The following is an 18867-nucleotide window of genomic DNA, read 5'->3' as shown; positions in this document are numbered from 1 at the left end:
GGATCATCCACAGGTACCTATACTGTAGATAGGTCTTAGTCATCAGGTCTACTCCACTTCCTTGTTGCCTGCTTAGACTCTTGGCACTCTTAGGTGAGCAGACTTAGTCAGCCTGTGTTGCCCTAACAGCGGCATCCTCAACTGGTCCAGCCAAGCACAACCTGTACTGAATCTCTTTGTGGATGAGCATCTGTGAAGTTGATAATGGATCTCTTTAATGAGGTGAGCAAGTAGCAGACAGATGTGTGAGGGAATTCCTCTGGTGCCCCCTCCCCAGAGATATTGCTCCCACAATGCCCCTCTGGAGGCAAATGCACAGAATGCCCTCTCCTTCACATGCTCACAGAGTGTGCAACCTTTCTTGCATGTCAAGAGAGCAAGAAGGGTAAGCTTGGGGTCCTGTCTTCCTGAAGGGGCCAAACATATCTTGAAGACAGCAAAAAGGGGTTAGAGAAGTTGAGAGAAACTAGCAGAGATTATCAAATTATGTTCTGTTTTCATTTTCTCCATAATATTAATACATTGTAGCTTACTTTCTATTAACTGTGCAGAAACAAAAACCAGGACCCCTGTAGCATCAGACTATTCCTGCCCCCCAGGTGAAAAGGGTGCGCATGGTGTGAGCACGTGAAGGAGAGGGCATTCTGTGCATTTGCTTCCGGAGGGGCATTGTGGGAGCAATATCTCCGGGGAGGGGGCACCGGAGGAATTCCCTCCAGATGTGTCCAAGTTCAGGTGGCGTCCTCTAGACTCAACAAGAATATTGTTTCCGCCCATTGACGAACATCTCTTTCATACCTTTGACAGACTGTTCCCTTTCATTCCATCATCGCTTCTCATGCTGTACGGCTCGCTATATTTAGGTACGAAATTGTAATCGCTTTGACAACCAAGGACGACACGGACTAATCAATATCAAGGATCCACTTCCTGCATAAGCCTCATCCTAACGCCCACTTCCACTCCGAAGTAAGTTATAAACTGAGCGCATTCTTCAAGGGAGCCAGTGTGGTACTCGAGGGAGAGAGAGAGATAAAATTGGCTGTACGGAAAAGAAGATGTTTCACCTCTCTCCCCAGCGGGGCGCTCGCCCTTCACGGCGGCCACCAGCTACATAAATATTGATATTAGCAAGGAGTATAACTCGGCGTCTACTGTAACTTACCAGTGTCGCAATATAAGCCAACTGAGTGAACAATGTCTCAATGTCTATATTTGAGAAGACCTCGATTGCGTCCTTTGGATCGAAGATAAGCGCATACAACTGCAATGTAACATGGTGACGGTGAGACATGGACAAATTCAGGCAGTAAGATGCCTACAGATATGATAAGAGGATGCAGCAACATCCCAGAAAATGGCAATTCGGGTCGAGGATGACATCTTGAATATAGGAAACGAGGTCGAATAGAACCGGTAGGCTCTTCCGACACAACGCTACCTTTTGTCAAATCCATCCTGAAAGAGGGGAATCTGGGACACACCGGTCATCCTGCGCATCTCCAATCATTGGCAGAAGACATTCCGGGCCATAGAGCATCCCTTCGCCACAAGAGCAGGGGATCTTGATGCATACGTGTATGGAAGGGAGCAAGAAAGAAATATAAGCGTAGTCGTCGTCCAGCGTCTTGTCAAAGCCCCTCATCACCTGAGATTTCGAAATGTAAACATGCCAGCACGAGCCAAGCGAGACGCTAACTTACCTCTCGATGGATCGCACAGTATGCGTTATTCCCCCCGTCGACGAGCGTATCAATGAGGTCGTCCAGCTGCTTCAAGGGAGTCCATGCAATCTCGAATGCGACGGAATGGAGGACAGGCACCAGCTCGGCGTCGGCATTGCTGAGTTCTAACAGTTGAATGGCTGATTTCTGTGCCTTAGCGGCGTATCGGTAGATCAACAAAGCGGACAGATGTCCGAACATCTCACAACTGCGGCGATAGTCTGCTCCCATACGCCAAACCTCATTCGACAGGCTCTTCTGCCTGTTGAATCTGCAATCAGTATACTGTACATTGTTGCACTTATGAGAAGCACATACTGATCATCCTCTTCATTCATCATTTTCAGTTCAATCTAATGCAAGATGGGCGGAGCTCGAAGAAAGAAATGCATTGTGTTTGCTTGCTTGCAGCTGGATATCTGAACGGTGTTTGCTTTACCCTTCCTGCTGATTGATTGGGCGTCACCGTTACACATATCCCTGCACATCCCTGCACATCCCTGCACATCCCTGTATATCCTCCGCTGAACTATTGCTATCCCTCCGTATCCCTCCGTATCCCTCTATATCCGCTACATCCCTCCCTATCCTCCTCGTCTATCCCCTCGATAGCCTTCAATAGATCATCACACTAACTCTCTGCTCGACGGTTACACAATGAACAACGCGTATCTCCATTGTGTAAAGTAAAGTATTCCCTATGACGATACAAGACAGTCGTACCTCCAAACTGTGAACTGGTATCATCGACAAAGGCAAGCAGCTTTATCGAGTGTGCAGAATCAAGGATGCACTGCTGGTTAATCGATACCCCCAATTCACCTCACTATGTTCTTCATTCGCCCGACATGGCTGTACTCGCTATACCACATCCCTTATCTCTCAGCATCTCCGTTCTCCTTGCGGCGCTTATTGTTCAGCCGCTGAACCTGGTTCTTGGTTAATGGTCGTCCAAGAGTCCGACCTTGTATTTTGCTCAGTCGGTCCCAAAGCTGGGACATCGAAGGACATCTACCCTCGTCCCACGTTGTCATAGGCTTCATGTACTCCTCCCCTGAAACTGATGCACAAATTGTTAACATCAAGATCTCTCCCTGAATTGCGGTTGACCGAACGCACTGTTCTTCAGCCCTTCATTACACCACATACAAGGTCTTCCTCTCGTCGAGCAACCATAGCAATACTGGCCGGGAACGGTCACACAGATCTCGCTGATTCGAGGTCATACGCTACCAGATGTCCCGGGCTGCGGCATGGGATTACGCTTAACGACCAGCGCAGGGTGAGCTTCACAAGCTGCTGGATCGAACAAATTGGTGTCTGGACTGGGCTCCTCGTCTTCCAATTTGAGTTCTTGAACAGCGGTGGCTTGACATGCTTGACAGCGATATATACCATGGGAGAACTAAGGAGAAATGTCAACGTAGCACGCGACGCACAGACATCGTTACTCACTACTACGCTCGCTTCTCCTTCCCAACGCGTCACTATCCAACCATGCTGTCTGATCAGCTGAGCCGTAACCTCTGAATGGCGGTAGAAAACGGGGTCGGATGGTCGCCTGGCAGCTAGCGTCGGTCTTCCGTCGTGTTTCTTCACCTTCTGCTTGAGGAATACTGTTCTCAAACTAATCGATATGGGTATCTCGTACGTTGGGACGCGGTGATACCACTTCATCAACTCTCGATATCTCTCTATGCAATGTGCTTGGGCAGGACCTGGGTGTCTTCCTTTGGGTGCGTTAATTGTTGAGGAGACTTGCCCTCCGTGCCGACTTCCTTCGGAATGAGCAGGGGCGCGTGACGAAGGTGTTTGCTCTCGACGTGGGCGCTTTGCTGGACGGGTGTTGTCCTCGAGATCGCTGGCAGGCATTAATGACTTGCTGCTTGTACCTAAAGGATGATTATGAGGTCGGACGGAATCTCGCTGAGCTCGTGGTTTGGAGGGACGCAGCGTCGTTGCTGTTGGTAGACGGCGATCCTCAGACAGTGTTATGTCGATATCTGCGCCATCTACAGTACAAAGGGATTTCGTGTTGCGAGGATCTGAAACTGTTGAAGGCGCCTGCTGGGCGACATTAGTTTCTTTTTCTTCAGTTGAAACTTGGAGGTTAGACTGAGAGGTACGCCTTAGATCTCGTTGCGTCGAGGAAGGAGGCGGCAGTGCTAGCACCAAGGGAACCTCATCAACGATAGAGGCCGCATGGTTGTTGGAGTGGAGATCATGGGAAACCTGAGCAGGTTCGTTCGACGCCGTATTCGCCTCGTTTATCGTCATTGGTGCAGACTGTGCACCAAGTCTTGCAATCGAGCGTTGTCCACGCTCCTGCTCTGCAATGAGTCGTTGGATAGTTTCGGCGTTTGCGGATTTATCCCATGCCACAACAACGGTCGCACGCATTTTACGAATGTGAAGGCGAAAGTCTTCCTCGAGCTGTTGGACTTGATATCCATATTGGGTGGAGCAGCTTTGGCGGATGCGGCCGGGAATCGTACTCGGGTCAATGGTGTATCGGTCGTTTCGGCGCTCACCTGGCAGTGATTGGAGTAATTGATAGGCGGTGCGCAAGTCATGCTGAGCTTTGGCATGTGTGTTGATATCCATATCGTCATAATCTGCTTCATTGTATGCGCTATAGAACGCACCCCAGTGAAGATCAGCAAGCGCTAACACTGACAGTTGCGAATTAAACTTACCACTCGGCCGAAGACAGTCAACATCCACATGCGACGAGAATTTGCATTGGAATCGAAGTCTTGGGGTTTGACGCTCTTGCAGAGTTGGTCGTTCCACCGCTGAAGCGCTACTTGAGCTCCGGGGGGCAGTCTACCAAGCCCGTTTACCATTGGACATCGTGACGCTGTCGAGAGGGGGACAACGTCCAACGGTAACAAGTTCAGAGGAATTGGGATGAACAACCCCGGATGCTTGACCAGCAGCTCGTTTAGATCATTCAATAGGCCGACAATTTCGTCCGTGAATGGGGATTTTGGAGTTATGCCGGCCATTTGACAATGTAGTAAGTAGGAAGTCTGATGAGTTCGTATCAACGTCTCTCCCAGATTGAACACCCATTGCAGTACTTACCACAGGATCAGTGACGTAGTACAGATACAGCTCAACACTGTCCGTCAAAGATGCGTCCGAATACCATGTTGGTCTGTACCACTTTCTTTGCAGGATGAGTGCACCGTACGTCGAGTCCAGGAGCGCCTGGCACTGTGCTCGTACGGAAGCCCCAATGATATCTCCCTTCCACCAGCGGACAGGATCAATGCGGGGCTGATGCTGGGGAGGGAGAGAAAACAGAATGTCTGGGATCCAACCAAGAGCGTAATTCCGGAAGACAGGAGGGGTCCACTGCTGATTGAGGATAGAATGATAGAATGGGATGTCGAAGAGGGCACAAGCCATCTTGCTCCACTGAGCGTCCTGAACAAAACGAAGTTGAAGAGGAGCTGACCACGGGCCAAGTCTCATGGATTTACCGGTTTCAATAACCAATTGCTGTAAAACGGTCAGGACGGGTAGGTGTGAGACGAGGATAGCGTACCCAAGCAGAAGTCATAGAGGAAATCTTTCTCACCACTTTCCCTTTCTGTGGAAGGGGCTGTACAGACAAATCGGGCATATCGCCTAGTTGGCTCAAGTTCGCTATCGCAAGCTGCGCATACAATATGCGGAGGGCATCCGTCCACGAAACAGCCGCTTGTTGAATATTCTTCTCCAGCACTGCCCAAACAAATATACTGCCGTCGTTCTGAAGAATAGGATGTCCTTTCACTATCGTGTCTCCGGCGCCCTCTGGCAAGCCGAGAGTTGTCCAATGTTTACGCGGTAGTTTATCCAGTTCCAGGGCCAGTTCGGGACAAAAGTCGGTTGTCCTTTGTATGCGCAAGAACTCAGTGAAGCATTTGTCAATTGAATCGGATAGAGTGGGTGGGTGATTGTCTGCCATGCCGAGAAAATAGTAAAATCGGATGAAAGGGCGCTGTTACAAAGGGCATCAGGGCCAAGGAACAGTTGCTGCATATACGGACGATGGACTGACAACAATCTTCCAATGCCGCTGAACAGCTACAACGCTTTCCTCCGCAGACCTGTCCCGTTCAGGCGATCTGGTCTTAACCAGTTTGGACAGCAGGGGGATGATCTTGGCGACATAATCGGGCAACACGGCGCGAACTAGTTGTCGAACACCAGCCGCGCTTCGAGGGATCTTTGGGTCGACAGAGAAACGTACACGAGGATCTGGAAGTTCTTTTTTATTCATAGCAAGGGAGGAAATACAATGAAGGATTCAGCGGTCAATGCGCTGAGGTGATATTAATATGGTCGACTCGTGGTAGGTAGTAGTAATAAGTCGAAGCATAGTGCTATTATCATTATTGTGGACGCCACCCGGAGGCAGTTGTGCCCTTATTCGATCGACCATACTACTAGGTGCCTGTTGAAGTACCAAACGGACATGCTTATCGACGACTCTCTCTTTGAACTCAATGCTGAATCTATCTCGAATGTCTACGGTACAATTTCTTCTCAAGCCAAGCTTGAAGGAAAACTGGCTGAACAGAATCGTGCAGGAAGGATGCCGCTGCAGTTGTCAGACGTCAAGCCGGTGACGGCCTTCCCTCTGCCAGACCGCCCGATATCCTTTAATGACGCTAAGGAACTGTTCATTACCTCTGCTAGGCCTGCTCGCTCCAATAACGATGAGCTCTCTTCTGAACTACTACCCGTCTCCTGTTCTGAGCAAGAACTCGGTGCAGAAGGTGGGCCCGAAGAAGCCACCGCCGCCGTCCCTAGAGTCGACCGCAGGAAAGATGGAAATGTCGGGGTTGGGGTATCTACGCGTTCGGAGCAGAGAGCCGTAGTGACAACCGGGAAGATCCAACCTACGCGTCAGACCGTGAATGTGCTGCCTGTGCATCTCACAGTGCCTCTTTCCCCCGTCCCTCGCACAGTCCGATGGTAGCTCCCCGGTCTATCCTTCCCACGGTGTCTCTTCCGCCCGTCCCACCCATGGTGCCTGCCCAGCCCGTCCCTCCTACGGTGCCTCTCCTCCCCGTCCCTCCTACGGTGCCTCTCCTCCCCGTCCTCCCAACGGCGCCTCTCCCGCCCTTCCCTCCCACGGTAGCTCCGGTGACAGTGTGCCAACGAGATGCTAGCTTGCGACCACAAACCGAGCTGCGGGGGAGGATCATAGAAGACGATATAGAAGAGTTTCGCAGTCAGATTTCCATGGAACCATATATTAGACCGCCTCCGACTCAAACGCCGGCTGACGGTCCTCAAGACGTGACTGAACTCAATGCTGAACAGAGACGTGTTATCATCCAATTGGAGGGAGGAAATAACGTCTTTTTGACCGGACCAGCAGGTCTGTCTTCGACACATGTGGTGTTTAAATTGGACGGTCAGAGTTTTTTGACACTAGCTTGACACACAGGAAGTGGCAAGTCTGCAGTGCTTCGATTTATAATTCATGCCATCCGTCAAGGAACCCTCCAGCATCTCGGCCCAGTCGCGGTGACAGCAACGACGAACTTAGCTGCTCTACTTATAGGAGGAGAAACTATACACAAGTGGTCAGTCATTGGGAGAGGAGAAGACAGCATAGACACGGTCGTGAAGCGAACTATGAGAGACCAGAACTCACTCGCTCGCTGGTACTCTGTCCGGCTCTTGATCCTAGATGAGAGTCAGTATCCTTGAGCATATTGATGACCTGATGGGGTATACTGAACATATCGTCCAGTTTCAATGCTGAATGCCGGGTTATTCGATTACCTGGAAACCCTCGCTTGTCGTCTCCGCGGATATGGCCATCCATTCGGCGGAATTCAAGTGAGTCTGGTGCTCAATCCTAGGGTGGGTGTGCCTGATATCGGACATAGCTGTTGTTCTGTGGGGATTTTTTTCAGTTACCGCCGGTCGACGATGATGGCTGCCAAACTGGGGCTTACGCCTTCCCGGCCAGGAAATGGCATTCGTGCTTCCCGGCCGTGGTACCATTGACACAGATATATCGACAAACAGAGACAGGTGCGCATATATAGTACCATACCTCGGGTACAGCCCAAATGCTGATTTGATCACCAGAACTTCTTGACTTCCTGAATGACATACGGATGGGGACCCTCAACGAGAAATCAAGCAACCTGATGTGTCGCCTAGAGAGACGTGTTATTTATCCAAATGGAATGCGACCGGTGGAAATGTGGGCTGCTCAAGCTAATATAAATGTGATGTACTGATGGGAAACTTATTACCAGACATTGCCATCGAAGCAATGTAAACTGGACAAATCAAAACTGTATCTCTGACTTGCCTGGGATGCCCGTGACCTATGCAGCTATAGACACAAAGGAGCGGCGAGAAACAAGAAAAGGAAGACAAGCTATCGATCGAATGTTCGACAAGGAACGAGCACCAGTCACATTAACGCTCAAAGTGAATGCTCCCGTCATCCTCCTGAGAAACATGCCAGAGCACGTAGAGCTTGTGAAAGGGCGCTTCGGCACTGTTCTAGGCTTTGTCACACACACTGATTGGGAATCAAGAGGAGAAGACATTTCCTTGTTCACGGACATGGAGCTGTATCCGACAAAGGCAACTGTTTTCAAAGATTTGATTGACTCCTCGACGAGGTATCCAATTGTGAGATTTAAAGAGATCGCCCATCTCAGGGCGATCACGGTGCTGGTGTGTCCCCAGGACTGGGAGGTCATGCGAACGTGGGGGGAAGGCCAGACCAGATCGTTCGGAGGATACCGTCGCCAGGTGAGCCAGTGCTGGAGAATTTGTGATTTCCACATTTAACTACGGATGGACAGTTGCCCATTAATGCTGCCTATGCACTAAATGCACAGGAAGCTCAAGGACAACGATTTCCAAGGGTTCGTGTGAATGTCACTCAAGCATGGGAAGCAGGTAGAAGAGAAGAATGTGAGAATATCCTCAGTTGACAATGACGGTTTCCAGGGCATGCGTATACAGCATTATCACGAGCAACTTGTCTGTCGGGGTTGGAAATAGTCCCATTCGGACGAAGCAAGGTGATCTTGCTCGATGATTGTCAAAGTGCCTGGCTGAACAACTTCTCAAGATTATTGCCGACAAGGAGGTATTGAAGTGGTGGCATTCAGTGGTGGAGCAGAATGGCGGAGTGTTAAATTGCAACACACCGTGAAGGGGCCTGTATGGAACAGACTTGGGCTTCCTTTTTGTACTGGGAATAATTTTCAAGGATACGGCTCCTTCGTAATACTCATATTTCCTTGCCCTTCGATAAACTTTTGTGCTCTATATATGTTAGGAGATCAGGGCGATATGGCAGTGCCCGTAGCTTCCAACATCTCCCGGCTCGCAGCTCGCTTCCCAGGCCTTCGAATAACGAATCACTGGAAGTGGCTGTGTTTGTTTGCTCCATTCAAGGAACACGTTCGAATACATCCGCTCTCGTGACGCGGCTGATCAACAACCGGTCTGCAAGACAGGAGGCTCGATGGGACCCAACTCTACCTCAATCTGTCACTTTGCCAGGTCGCAACCTTGTGATCCTGGAGAACATGTTGTCTTCTGGGGCAAGCAGCTCCTCATCCGGCGGGTTGAGCACGACGCAGTCGATCGTGTTGGCGTCATCAATACTGGCCCATGCTCAACAAGCTGTGAGGAAGCCGCGTCAAGGCCCGAATATCTTGTCATTTGAGGCAGAGCCGAAGGCGTCGAGCACGACGAAAGACTACTTGCAACTTCTGTATCCTTGTGCTCGTCTGTATCAAGCCTGTGAAGACGATGGAAGAGATGACGTTATAGTCGGAACTACTGCACGTATGGAAGTGAACGAAAGATCAACCGTGTTCGCGGTGGACATGATTTTCTGCCGCAATACGGCGAGTTTGACTGCCTTAAACCGTGCCAAGTGGATAAATCCAAGTGAGTGATTCCCAAGTGGTTACTTTTTGGACCGTTGTTGACCGTGGGAGAAGGCACGGATCACAAGGTATCAACAAACCCCGTCGAGCCGTGAGTGAACTGGAAGGTGGTCCACGTCAGGCCTAGCCGGGGCGGGCATGTGGGCTTGGGAGATGAAACGCAAGCAAGGTCAGCCTCTCGAGATAAATGGTCGGATAGATGCTGATGTTGTGCAGTGGAGGGGAGGGAAATGACAATCGCTACAGACCTACCGCGGACATCCTGGAGATGCTACAAATCGGTCCCCGCATACGACCACAGACAGATGTGAAGAGAGCATGGGATGATTGGGGCTGGTGAGACCTTTCGTATGGTGGTTTAGTACGGTGGCTCATGGAAAAAGGCGAATGGCAAACCGTATGGTCATCTATAACATTGCTGGGCTGGAAGGCAAAGCGAGAAAGCTACAGGGGTGTTTCTCGGAATCAGTCAGTGACATTCTGCAGAAATGGGAACCAAATCTTGCGACATTGGGAGATCGTCCAGCTGTGGCGTTCACCCTTTCTTCATCCACCGAAGTATATATCAACTTCCAATACGAGCAGGCCTGTCTAAACGGTAATGAAGAAGAATATACGAAGTGGAACGGATTAGTGTTGAAATACGAAACCCTTGAAGACATTGTGGGCTCCAAGGAGTCAAGGAGGACACCGAAGTCTGCGATGACGAAACAGAAGCAGGGGAAACCGCAGAAGAAAAACCAAGCTTCGTTGGAGTGTACTCTCCCAGCAACTATCGTGGATGGGCTTCCATGCTAGGAATGTTGCTGCAAGCGGTCTCAAATGAGTTGATTGGCATTCGAGAGGATGAGACGCGAATGATGGGGATGAGCTGCGGGAAGTGCATCACGGGAAACACAAAGAACGGTGTTCCTCGGCGTGGAACTTGCGAGAGGTGCCTCTGCCAGGATATCGAAGAGTCGATTTCGGATCGTATTGGATCGTTGTCGGTGCATCTGGAGATTTTGTGGGGGTGTATATACCCCCGCAAAGGTACGATGCCCCCTACTGTCCAATGCTTCAACATAATCGAAAGACTCCTGAATGATGACAAAATCGGACTAGGACGGTACCTGGAGTCATTCATTCATGAGTGTCCTGCAACATTTTAATTTGCTGAAACTGACTATTTTGCAGTTAACAATGATGGGTATCAGGGTACACGTCATTGCAATTTTCATCTTCTGGCAGGTTTAGCTAAAGCACACATGTTGCGGGATAAAGATCATACTTTATTGAACGATTTCCTTCGCGATATCTGCCTGTGGCACGAATTCGGACAGCGGTTGGCAGCTGTTTATCGCCGGTCGGATCCGAAAGTCTCGGAATCGCCCATGGAGCTCATTGTTATTGAAGGTCACTGCCGATCCCCACTGAATTCGATACCAGAAGATGTAGCTGGGAAATTGACGAAGCGCCTGTTGAAAGAGGCGGGTTTAGGAGAAGATCATCGGTCGGAGGTCCTCAGTATTTTGCTTGGCCGTAATTCCGATCGCACCGAGGCCAAGATCCATCCAGACTCTGTAATTTCGGCTATTCAGAAATTCAACAACAGTTCCAATCTGTGCGAGGGGGCATGTGTGCACGAGGACGGGAGGTGTAACCTATTTCGCCTGCTCCAAGGGGAAGGTGCAACGCTACGAGCTATTCAGGTGAGTTTTAAGGCCATGCTGCCCTTGCCTTTTATTTGCTCATATATACTCATATCTATACCCAAACAGCACAGCTATCGTACACCAGCAAGTACGGTTTCTTGCGCAGTGTGCTGTTGGATCCGTACACCTCGTGAGAAGCGACCACGAACCTGTGAAGGCCTCGGGGATATATATGCGTGTTATCCATTCGGTCTTACGGACAACGAAGGAAAGGAGGTGGCCCAGATGTTGCAGAGGACGTGTGTCTCAATATTGCAGTCTTTCCCCAAGTGAGTCTGATGGTGGTATTCTAACTGCACTGGCTAGGAAGGACGGAGGGAAGGAAATACAGGGCTCCAGGCTCCAGCAGGCTGTTGTACGGGTTACCATGTTCATGTAAAATACTACATCAATTGGAGTGGTGTCAATACATGCTGCTTTTCTCCCCACATTCGATGAGAAAGGCTGGAGATGTCGTTGCTATGGAAGGAGGGGGATGTGATAGAATGCTCCCAAAAAGGCCACGAATAGAAACCATAACAGAATCTTGTCATGGACGTGAGGGGTAGGTGCATGCCATGATAAGATCCAAGCGGAATACAGGCATGCATCCCATGATACTCGAGTGCATCTCATGAGCGAGTTTTGTCCAGCGAAGAGATGTGGGTGGATCCCATAATACAGTCCAAGCGGAGGACGGGCATGCATCCCATGATACTGCAGCACATTTCATGAGCGAGTTTTGTTGTTGTCTAGTGAAAAGATGTGGGTGTTTTTTTTACTCAGTGTGTCCCGATATTGCCAGGTTGAGAGTTGTGTCGGAGATCTGTGGCAAAGTGGTAATCCGGCAACGTAGAATTTTCGCGTTCCGTCCTGTACATAGTCCGCGCCGTGCGCACCCTAATCCATACCGGTCTTTCCCTCCTCCCACCACGACGATAACAGATTGGACTACGTACAACTCCGACGTGCGGATTAGAATGAAGAGCTGCCAGAGGCCAGGGGGATGAAAAAAGAAGGTTCTCAGGTATGATCGGACGTGACACTGTCTTTAATCTGGTCAGCAAACAGGCGCCTCCGCACCGGGACTGGCCAAGTGGGAGTGTCCATATCCTCATCATCGGTTTCCTGGTTTTGGGAAAGACGTGCCAAAGACTTGGCTGCACCGTACATATTCATGAGCTTTTCCGACGCTGTTGGAGGGGTGGCCCCAGCAAGGGACTTGTTTGGGGAGCTTTCATTTGTTTTAGGGACGTCATCAGGGTAGAGAAGAGAATGAAGCAAGAGGGTGGCAAATCGACGCTCGGCGTCTTGATGCAAGCCAAAGAGCTTTGTTCGAAAGCCAATGCCGTGGCTGCCATCTGTGTTGACATAATGTTGGTGTCCATATAAGGCAGTGAATGCGCAGTGTGCACAGGCCTTTTTGGGGCAAACAGCAATGGGGATGGCTCGCTGGATGAGTTGAGTTTTGTGTTCTCAGTTTGGGCAAGGACTCACGCTCAAAGAACCCCACAAACCAAGAACGCCCTGTGCCTCGCGAAAAAGGTGACACCTGGCATCCTCATGGTCACAAGTAGTGCCTGAACAGATCTCGGCCGGATCTTTAGCTTGGTGCATAAGGGCCATGAGGATAGACTCGCAGTGGAAGTGGTAATGGATGCCAGTTGTTGGGGCATTCTGGAAGAAGCGGTCGTGCTTGAGTTTGTTGAATGTTCTGTCTTGAAAGGGCAAAGAGTTGAGCCATTCCCGTATCGCGCTGAGCTCAGAAAGAGAGAGCACTAGGCTGGGAGTCTGAGTACCAGTGATGACGATGATGTTCGGATTCCATGGGTGCATAGGAGAGCTTGTAGGGGACCGGAAGTAACAAGCTACATCTTGGGTCGCCAGAAAGAAGCCACAGAGATTGATCAAGGACCATTTTAGGGCGGTGCCAGCATACTGAACTGTAGATTCATCACCCTCGGCGTCGGCACGAACAGACATGGTGTCCTCGACTTGATTCTGTCTGTCATCATCGAGAAATGTATCATCGTCACTGGGCAGAAGGACGGCGCTCGATGGGGTCTCCAAAACTAGCGACTCGGATGTGGTGCTTTTCATATGGGGCCTAAAGTTTGGAGTGATTGCTTTCTCTGAAGAAAACTTGAGGAACGAGGGCTTCTACTTGGGATCAGCTTACCTAGGAAATCTGCCAGACCAAAATCCACGTCACTGAACAATGTCTGGATGACAGTAGGAAGAGACATAGGGAAAGAGGCCATAGAAGATACATCACCATAAAAGAAATGGGAAAGGACTTCAAGGCTGACGGAGAGGTTATCGAGTTGTTGTGGAGGAAGTGCGTGAGTCGTGGAGGTGGTGAACACCTTCATCTTCCGACTTCGTTGGACTCCACCAGCCAGCTTATTGTCATGGCTTTCGAGGGCATTCAGTGCAGCTGTAATGCACGCTAGGTGATAGGAGAGGAATGCCGCCCATACGTGTGCATTGTTCTTGCTGAAAGTACCACGGGCAGCAGAAGACGCATGAGGAGCGAGAGAGGCGTCTTCCAACAACGTGGCCCAGTTAACTGGACGTCCATCCAGCTTGACCTCGTTCGTCAAGAGATACGAAACACAAGTAAGAATAGAGCCCGATAGCCGGACCGGATAGGAGGGGACCAGGGCATCATTGTCAGCGATGCTTGCCGACTGTTTCAACCACCAGTCTCGAAGAAGGTGCACGATGGACGGCTTGAAAGGTCGATTCACGGTTCTGAGTCTTTCGCCCAGTTTGCGATAGCAATTCCGCAGAACAAACCGGTATATGGTCCTGGTAATAGACTAATAGATTTCCAATGGATTTGAGGGCGTAAACTGACTCAGGTGGTATGGTGTCAGTTCTGAGCATTCCAACCAACCCTTGAACGTAGGATCGGAAGGCGGGTTGAACAACCATGCCATCACTAGAGGGGTAGAATAAACATAGTCCAGTAAGTGAAGGGGAAGAAGGGAAGTGAGAACGCACGTTTGGAGCAGCTGGCGAGCGAGATTGATGAGTTCGTCCGGCATGGAGGAGGGGATTGGTTCGACAGACCACTTGGGTGAAGCATGAGAATCCACTGCACCTGCCCGCCCCAGACCTCACATGCCTTTCGAACTACTTGTGGCGCGCTAGAAACAAAAAGAACACGCAAACGGCCAAGACAAGACGCGTGCACACCCTTATCCCCAACTCGGCCAACCCGCTTCCCTGCCCGCCTGAACGTCAGTGTCGACCTAAGCCTGCACGATGCCCATATCGACCACCATTCAGCCAGCCGGTACAGTTTGGTCAGACGACGACGTCGGTGAGGGGCCGTACTTAAACGTTTCGCGCAGGATTACATCGTGTCGGCAACAGCAGCATGCGCGCTGAAACCACGCGCCGCCAAACCCAGATCAACACGTCCACTGTGCAGTACGCGTCTGTCAACATCGCGCTTGGTAAGCAGGTCCATCATCCCCCCCCCCCTTCCTGTTCAAGCAGCCGACTCAGTCTAATCCCATTGCACAGCGCACGGCACGCCTTCCGTGGCCGTGTACGAGCTACTGCGGATGACATACCGGTCCAACTCGCGCCCTCAGTCTGTCATCTTTCAGGCATTCTCGTCCCTGCCAAGGCCATCGACCAACCGAACGTCCATGACACAAGAATCCATCGCCCGCCATGGATGATCCCACAACACCCCCCCCACACGCCACTGCACTCGACTCGTCTCTCGGAGCCACGCCCATCCAGGCGGTAGCCTCGACCTCGCCACTATGGTTCACCGCAAAGCTCGAGGAAAAGCGAAAGTGGGTGCTTGAGGAGATTGGGCCACGTGTTCCGGCGCTGCGAACGGAGCACTTCGTGCGCAGCGCGATGCCCAACGCCCCCTTTCGTGCGGACTTCTTCCAGGAGGTCCTTCTTGCGCTCATCCGAAAGCACGACTACGATGACGAGACGAAGCTATGGACCGGTCTGGCAGCTGATCCGAGCACCGCGGAGGGACACGAGGATCTAATCTACGCCCCTCTGGCCAAGTTGGTGGAGACCATCCTGGAGACATGTGAAGAACTGGATCCGAGCTTGAAGAGAACGGCAGAGTATCACCATCTGCCTCGTCACGCGCCGCGAAGTACCGGTACTCGAGCGAAGTGATTACTCGTACGACCAGACGCATACCTACTTGTTGTAGACAACGAGAGGTGCGCTGCATCCGTGTCCACACACGAAGAAGAGCCTTACGTGGATGACAGTATAGGCGAAAGGATGACCGGCTTCGGTGTCGTCTCTAGACTGGCCAGTCCCGGCCATCACTGGGTCGACATCATCGATATCTCCGAATTCAAAAAGTCGGCGGAGAAGGGACGCGAGGTGAGTACTTTACTGCGTTTCTTGGATTGACGCCAACGTATCCCTGATCTCCGAATGCTCGGCTGTGCTGCAACTAGTGTTCGGTATGCATCACGTCCTTGACTCGTACATGAACCGGTCGTTGGTGTTTGGGACGACGATCGCAAGACGCCAAACACGCTTCTGGAAGATGTCACGGGAGGGATTGGTAACAACTGAGCCAATTGATTTTCATACGGTGCGTATACAGCGACCCACGCGTAGCCCCGGACTGCCCTCTTACACGCACGCTTGTGGCCAGGAGGCCCTGTTGTTCATCGAGCACACGGCTCGGCTCGCATATGCCAGCACGGCACAGCTTGGCATTGACGACACGGCCGCACTGACTCAGGACAAGGAGCGCATCGCGACCATATCAATCAATAAGGAGACATACTTTATCGTCCGCACCCTCTTCCAGCACCCAGCTCACAATATATGCAGCCGTGCCGCCCGTATTTGCGGTTAGGTGCCAAGGCGATCCTCCGAACGCACCCCAGAAGGCGCTGAAAGACTACTGGACGCCGAAAACGCGTGCCTCCGAGGCCGCGATTCGATGGAGTCACTGAGGCGTATGCTAAAGCGAATCCCGCCCTAGGTTGGGAAGACGCAAAGCAGACTGCTCTCGCTCACTTCATGCCTGTTGAGGCTGAATGGGTTGTCGAAGTGGATGGTCGACCTCATGAAACGCCCGGGGATGTCGATAACAAGCAAGGCCATGCTAAGGAAACCTACTCGCTGCCCTCGACCGGCATGTTCGGCGAGCTCCTGCCTGCATCCTCGGGAAGCCAATCCCGTAGCCTGTCTGGCCAAGATCTCCGTACTACACGAATTCCACATCCTCCCACGACTTCCTCCGCCAGCAAAGTGCGGTATCAGCGCCAGCATCGTCACGTTTTGTACGGTGAAGTGGGTACACTCCTTTGGCAGCTTGGAGACCCGCGCAGAATGGTCAAGGTTGCGCGGCGGTGAGTGTCAGGGCATTCCCCTCAGCCCGCTCTTACCACGTGCTGACCTCACGTATAGCTTGCAAGGTGCTGGTACAGGTCGAGATCGCTCACAGGGACCCCAGCCCTAATCAGATATATGAGCCGGCGGAGCTCAGTGAGCTATGGCGAACGGTGGGACTGGCAGAGAAGGAGGGCATGGCAGCCAAGGAGATCAACAGTTTAATTGAGCAAGCCGATGCGCTTGGACCGGTTGTGCGGGTTGGGGGTCCTGAGTATATGTTGCGTTTCCTCACCCGTCGCCCTATAGGCGTCGACGGGGCAGCCCTGCCCACGGGCGAGGTAGAGGCTCTTACTGTGCGCATGCCACTTCCTGTCTTATTCTTGACCTGCTGACCGCATGCGGTCCTCAACAGGGCACCGTGTACTACATGAGCTCTGAAGTGTTACAGAGGCGATGGGGGTTCTCACCCCAGACGACAACTCCCAACATACGACCACCTCCTGCTGAGAAAGGCGCACTCTACCGCATCCAGGTTCAGCCCAATTCCTCCAGTCAAATAGACTTCATTCCGCACGTCGGTCACGATTAGAAAGGATTTTTCCTCTGGCCTCTCATCTGGATTGCGGTATTCTTTGTGGTAGTGGACGAACCAGACATGACGCGTGTACGTCAGGCGGTGAAGGACTATCTTTTCGGCTTGGACGGCGGTATTATGGGTCTCGCTGGACGTCGCCACCAATGGCTCTCCTCTGGCCAGGTCGACTTGCAGGGTAAGGGATACAATGCAAACCAGCTCCTAGAACTCGAGGATGGATGAGTGTTCCCCGACAAACTGCTGCCTGTGTGGGGTTTGGCCGAAGGAGTGCGTGTGCTCATTCTGAAGATGCATCAAGGTTGGCAGATGGATTGGGACACGGTAATATTCTCCCGCGGCCTGGAGGACATCATCGCCACGTACCGGCAATGGCTGCCCAGCATTCAACGTACCCATATTCAGCGGTACGAGGAATCTAGCAACCGCGTACATACTCGCTCCGGATCGCAGTCTACCGGCGCAGGGGAACCGCGCAAGAAGAAGTCACGGGGTCAGTAGGCAGCGAGAAGGCAGTAGAACCATAGTATCATCGCACAGGATAGGAGCAATGTTAGGGGCCTGAAGGAATCGCGAACTGTAATTCTGACCATGTGAATTATATCGCTATATTGGCCCAGATAGGCTTGCAAATGCTATCAGCATCACGGTTTCGCGTCGGTGGGTCAGAGGTTTCAGGGTCCTCGCCTGTGCCTCGTTCACGTCCAATCGCCTCATGCATCGCGCACCATCACTTCGACTTCTCCATATGAAGTACGACCCGCCTCCGACCTCGTCTTTCGCACCTGGTGCATTCATGTCATCGGGTGCGTCGTTCGTGCTCCCGGCGATTGATCAGTCTTCCAAATCCTCGCCTCAGTAACTCTCTGGCGTGCACGCCGCATCGAGCAAAGTATTCAATGTCTTGCTATTGACGACCGGCCAGCACGTCAGGATGGGTGGCCTGCAAAGCTCACCGGGATGCTGCGGGAATTCACTCAGCCACGATCAGTAGACCGATAATGAGGGCGTGTGTACAAGGGCTAGGAGGGGGAGGAGCTGAACCTGGCAACACGGATCGGGAGTAACGGTGCGCTTGCCACGCGTTCTGCTTCCTAAACGTGCTCTCAAATGCTCCAGATCCAGTTACATATGTCCACCAAAGCTGCCTCGCGACGAGCATAAAACGACGGCTGAGAGGTGTGCCAGTTCGTCTTGCAGCATGCCCTAGATACTCACGCGCAACTCAGGCTCATCGATCTGCCGTAGCCCGACGGCCACGCTCGGATCGTTTCGGTCACTTCGCGAAGCAGCGCATATCTGGTTCATCAACAGCTTTAGCCGCCTTGAACTAGTCTGGTGGAGCCAAAACTCAAATCCGACTATCGTCCACATACACCCGCGCTACTTTGCCAGCGTATGGTGCGACGTAGCTCATTGTGAGCCTGCATGGATCAATGGGAGCAACCTCCTCGGTACTCGAGCCTGGTAAAGCTTGCTGCATCGACACCAACACCAACCTCTGGTCCATCGGGTATCCTCTCGACCGATCCAGTGGCCCAGCAAACAGCTCACTATCTCAGAGACGCCAGCACGGCAGACGGAATTCGCTCCCT

The 18867-nt window shown here is 51.7% G+C and overlaps 9 protein-coding genes across 9 annotated transcripts; 5 read left to right on the top strand and 4 right to left on the bottom strand.

Moving 5' to 3' along the window:
- Positions 1-915: 915 nt before the first annotated feature.
- DACRYDRAFT_107067 (uncharacterized protein) lies at positions 916-2065 on the bottom strand (the record flags this gene model as incomplete). The annotated part of the gene is made up of 6 exons (XM_040768395.1): positions 916-1110; positions 1166-1264; positions 1323-1437; positions 1485-1648; positions 1704-1986; positions 2043-2065. 6 exons carry the CDS (start codon positions 2063-2065, stop codon positions 916-918), a joined length of 879 nt encoding a protein of 292 aa, XP_040629023.1.
- A 587-nt stretch (positions 2066-2652) lies between these two features.
- DACRYDRAFT_99876 (uncharacterized protein) lies at positions 2653-5682 on the bottom strand (the record flags this gene model as incomplete). Its single annotated transcript, XM_040777635.1, has 6 exons — positions 2653-2784; positions 2844-3129; positions 3180-4298; positions 4421-4756; positions 4812-5231; positions 5278-5682. The coding sequence occupies 5 exons, from the start codon at positions 5680-5682 to the stop codon at positions 2947-2949; spliced, it is 2463 nt and encodes an 820-aa protein (XP_040629022.1). The 3' UTR covers positions 2653-2784; positions 2844-2946.
- A 510-nt stretch (positions 5683-6192) lies between these two features.
- Positions 6193-6699, top strand: DACRYDRAFT_107065 (uncharacterized protein; the record flags this gene model as incomplete). Its single annotated transcript, XM_040768394.1, has 1 exon — positions 6193-6699. One exon carries the CDS (start codon positions 6193-6195, stop codon positions 6697-6699), a length of 507 nt encoding a protein of 168 aa, XP_040629021.1.
- A 1127-nt stretch (positions 6700-7826) lies between these two features.
- On the top strand, positions 7827-8522 carry DACRYDRAFT_66169 (uncharacterized protein; the record flags this gene model as incomplete). Its single annotated transcript, XM_040775807.1, has 2 exons — positions 7827-7944; positions 8000-8522. Coding segments are annotated over exons 1-2 (612 nt in total), but the record flags the coding sequence as incomplete, so codon positions are not given.
- A 35-nt stretch (positions 8523-8557) lies between these two features.
- On the top strand, positions 8558-8857 carry DACRYDRAFT_51512 (uncharacterized protein; the record flags this gene model as incomplete). Its single annotated transcript, XM_040775042.1, has 2 exons — positions 8558-8657; positions 8709-8857. Coding segments are annotated over 2 exons (249 nt in total), but the record flags the coding sequence as incomplete, so codon positions are not given.
- Positions 8858-9271: 414 nt separating this feature from the next.
- On the top strand, positions 9272-11200 carry DACRYDRAFT_94579 (uncharacterized protein). Its single transcript, XM_040777231.1, has 4 exons — positions 9272-9662; positions 9716-9830; positions 9878-9997; positions 10045-11200. The coding sequence occupies exons 3-4, from the start codon at positions 9930-9932 to the stop codon at positions 10457-10459; spliced, it is 483 nt and encodes a 160-aa protein (XP_040629018.1). The 5' UTR covers positions 9272-9662; positions 9716-9830; positions 9878-9929; the 3' UTR covers positions 10460-11200.
- A 1157-nt stretch (positions 11201-12357) lies between these two features.
- On the bottom strand, positions 12358-14384 carry DACRYDRAFT_15519 (uncharacterized protein; the record flags this gene model as incomplete). Its single annotated transcript, XM_040771115.1, has 5 exons — positions 12358-12786; positions 12832-13406; positions 13514-14145; positions 14195-14278; positions 14341-14384. 5 exons carry the CDS (start codon positions 14382-14384, stop codon positions 12358-12360), a joined length of 1764 nt encoding a protein of 587 aa, XP_040629017.1.
- Positions 14385-15601: 1217 nt separating this feature from the next.
- Positions 15602-16572, top strand: DACRYDRAFT_21892 (uncharacterized protein). The gene is made up of 3 exons (XM_040772589.1): positions 15602-15715; positions 15789-15928; positions 15992-16572. Exons 1-3 carry the CDS (start codon positions 15607-15609, stop codon positions 16196-16198), a joined length of 456 nt encoding a protein of 151 aa, XP_040629016.1. The 5' UTR covers positions 15602-15606; the 3' UTR covers positions 16199-16572.
- Positions 16573-18109: 1537 nt separating this feature from the next.
- DACRYDRAFT_21891 (uncharacterized protein) lies at positions 18110-18806 on the bottom strand. Its single transcript, XM_040772588.1, has 2 exons — positions 18502-18806; positions 18110-18451 (listed from the first exon to the last, which is right to left on the bottom strand). The coding sequence occupies exons 1-2, from the start codon at positions 18578-18580 to the stop codon at positions 18246-18248; spliced, it is 285 nt and encodes a 94-aa protein (XP_040629015.1). The 5' UTR covers positions 18581-18806; the 3' UTR covers positions 18110-18245.
- Between the last annotated feature and the right edge of the window lie 61 nt (positions 18807-18867).

Source organism: Dacryopinax primogenitus, assembly GCF_000292625.1.
Source record: "Dacryopinax primogenitus strain DJM-731 SS1 chromosome Unknown DACRYscaffold_8, whole genome shotgun sequence".
Classification (NCBI taxonomy): domain Eukaryota; kingdom Fungi; phylum Basidiomycota; class Dacrymycetes; order Dacrymycetales; family Dacrymycetaceae; genus Dacryopinax; species Dacryopinax primogenitus.
This window is presented reverse-complemented; position numbering and strand designations above follow the sequence as displayed.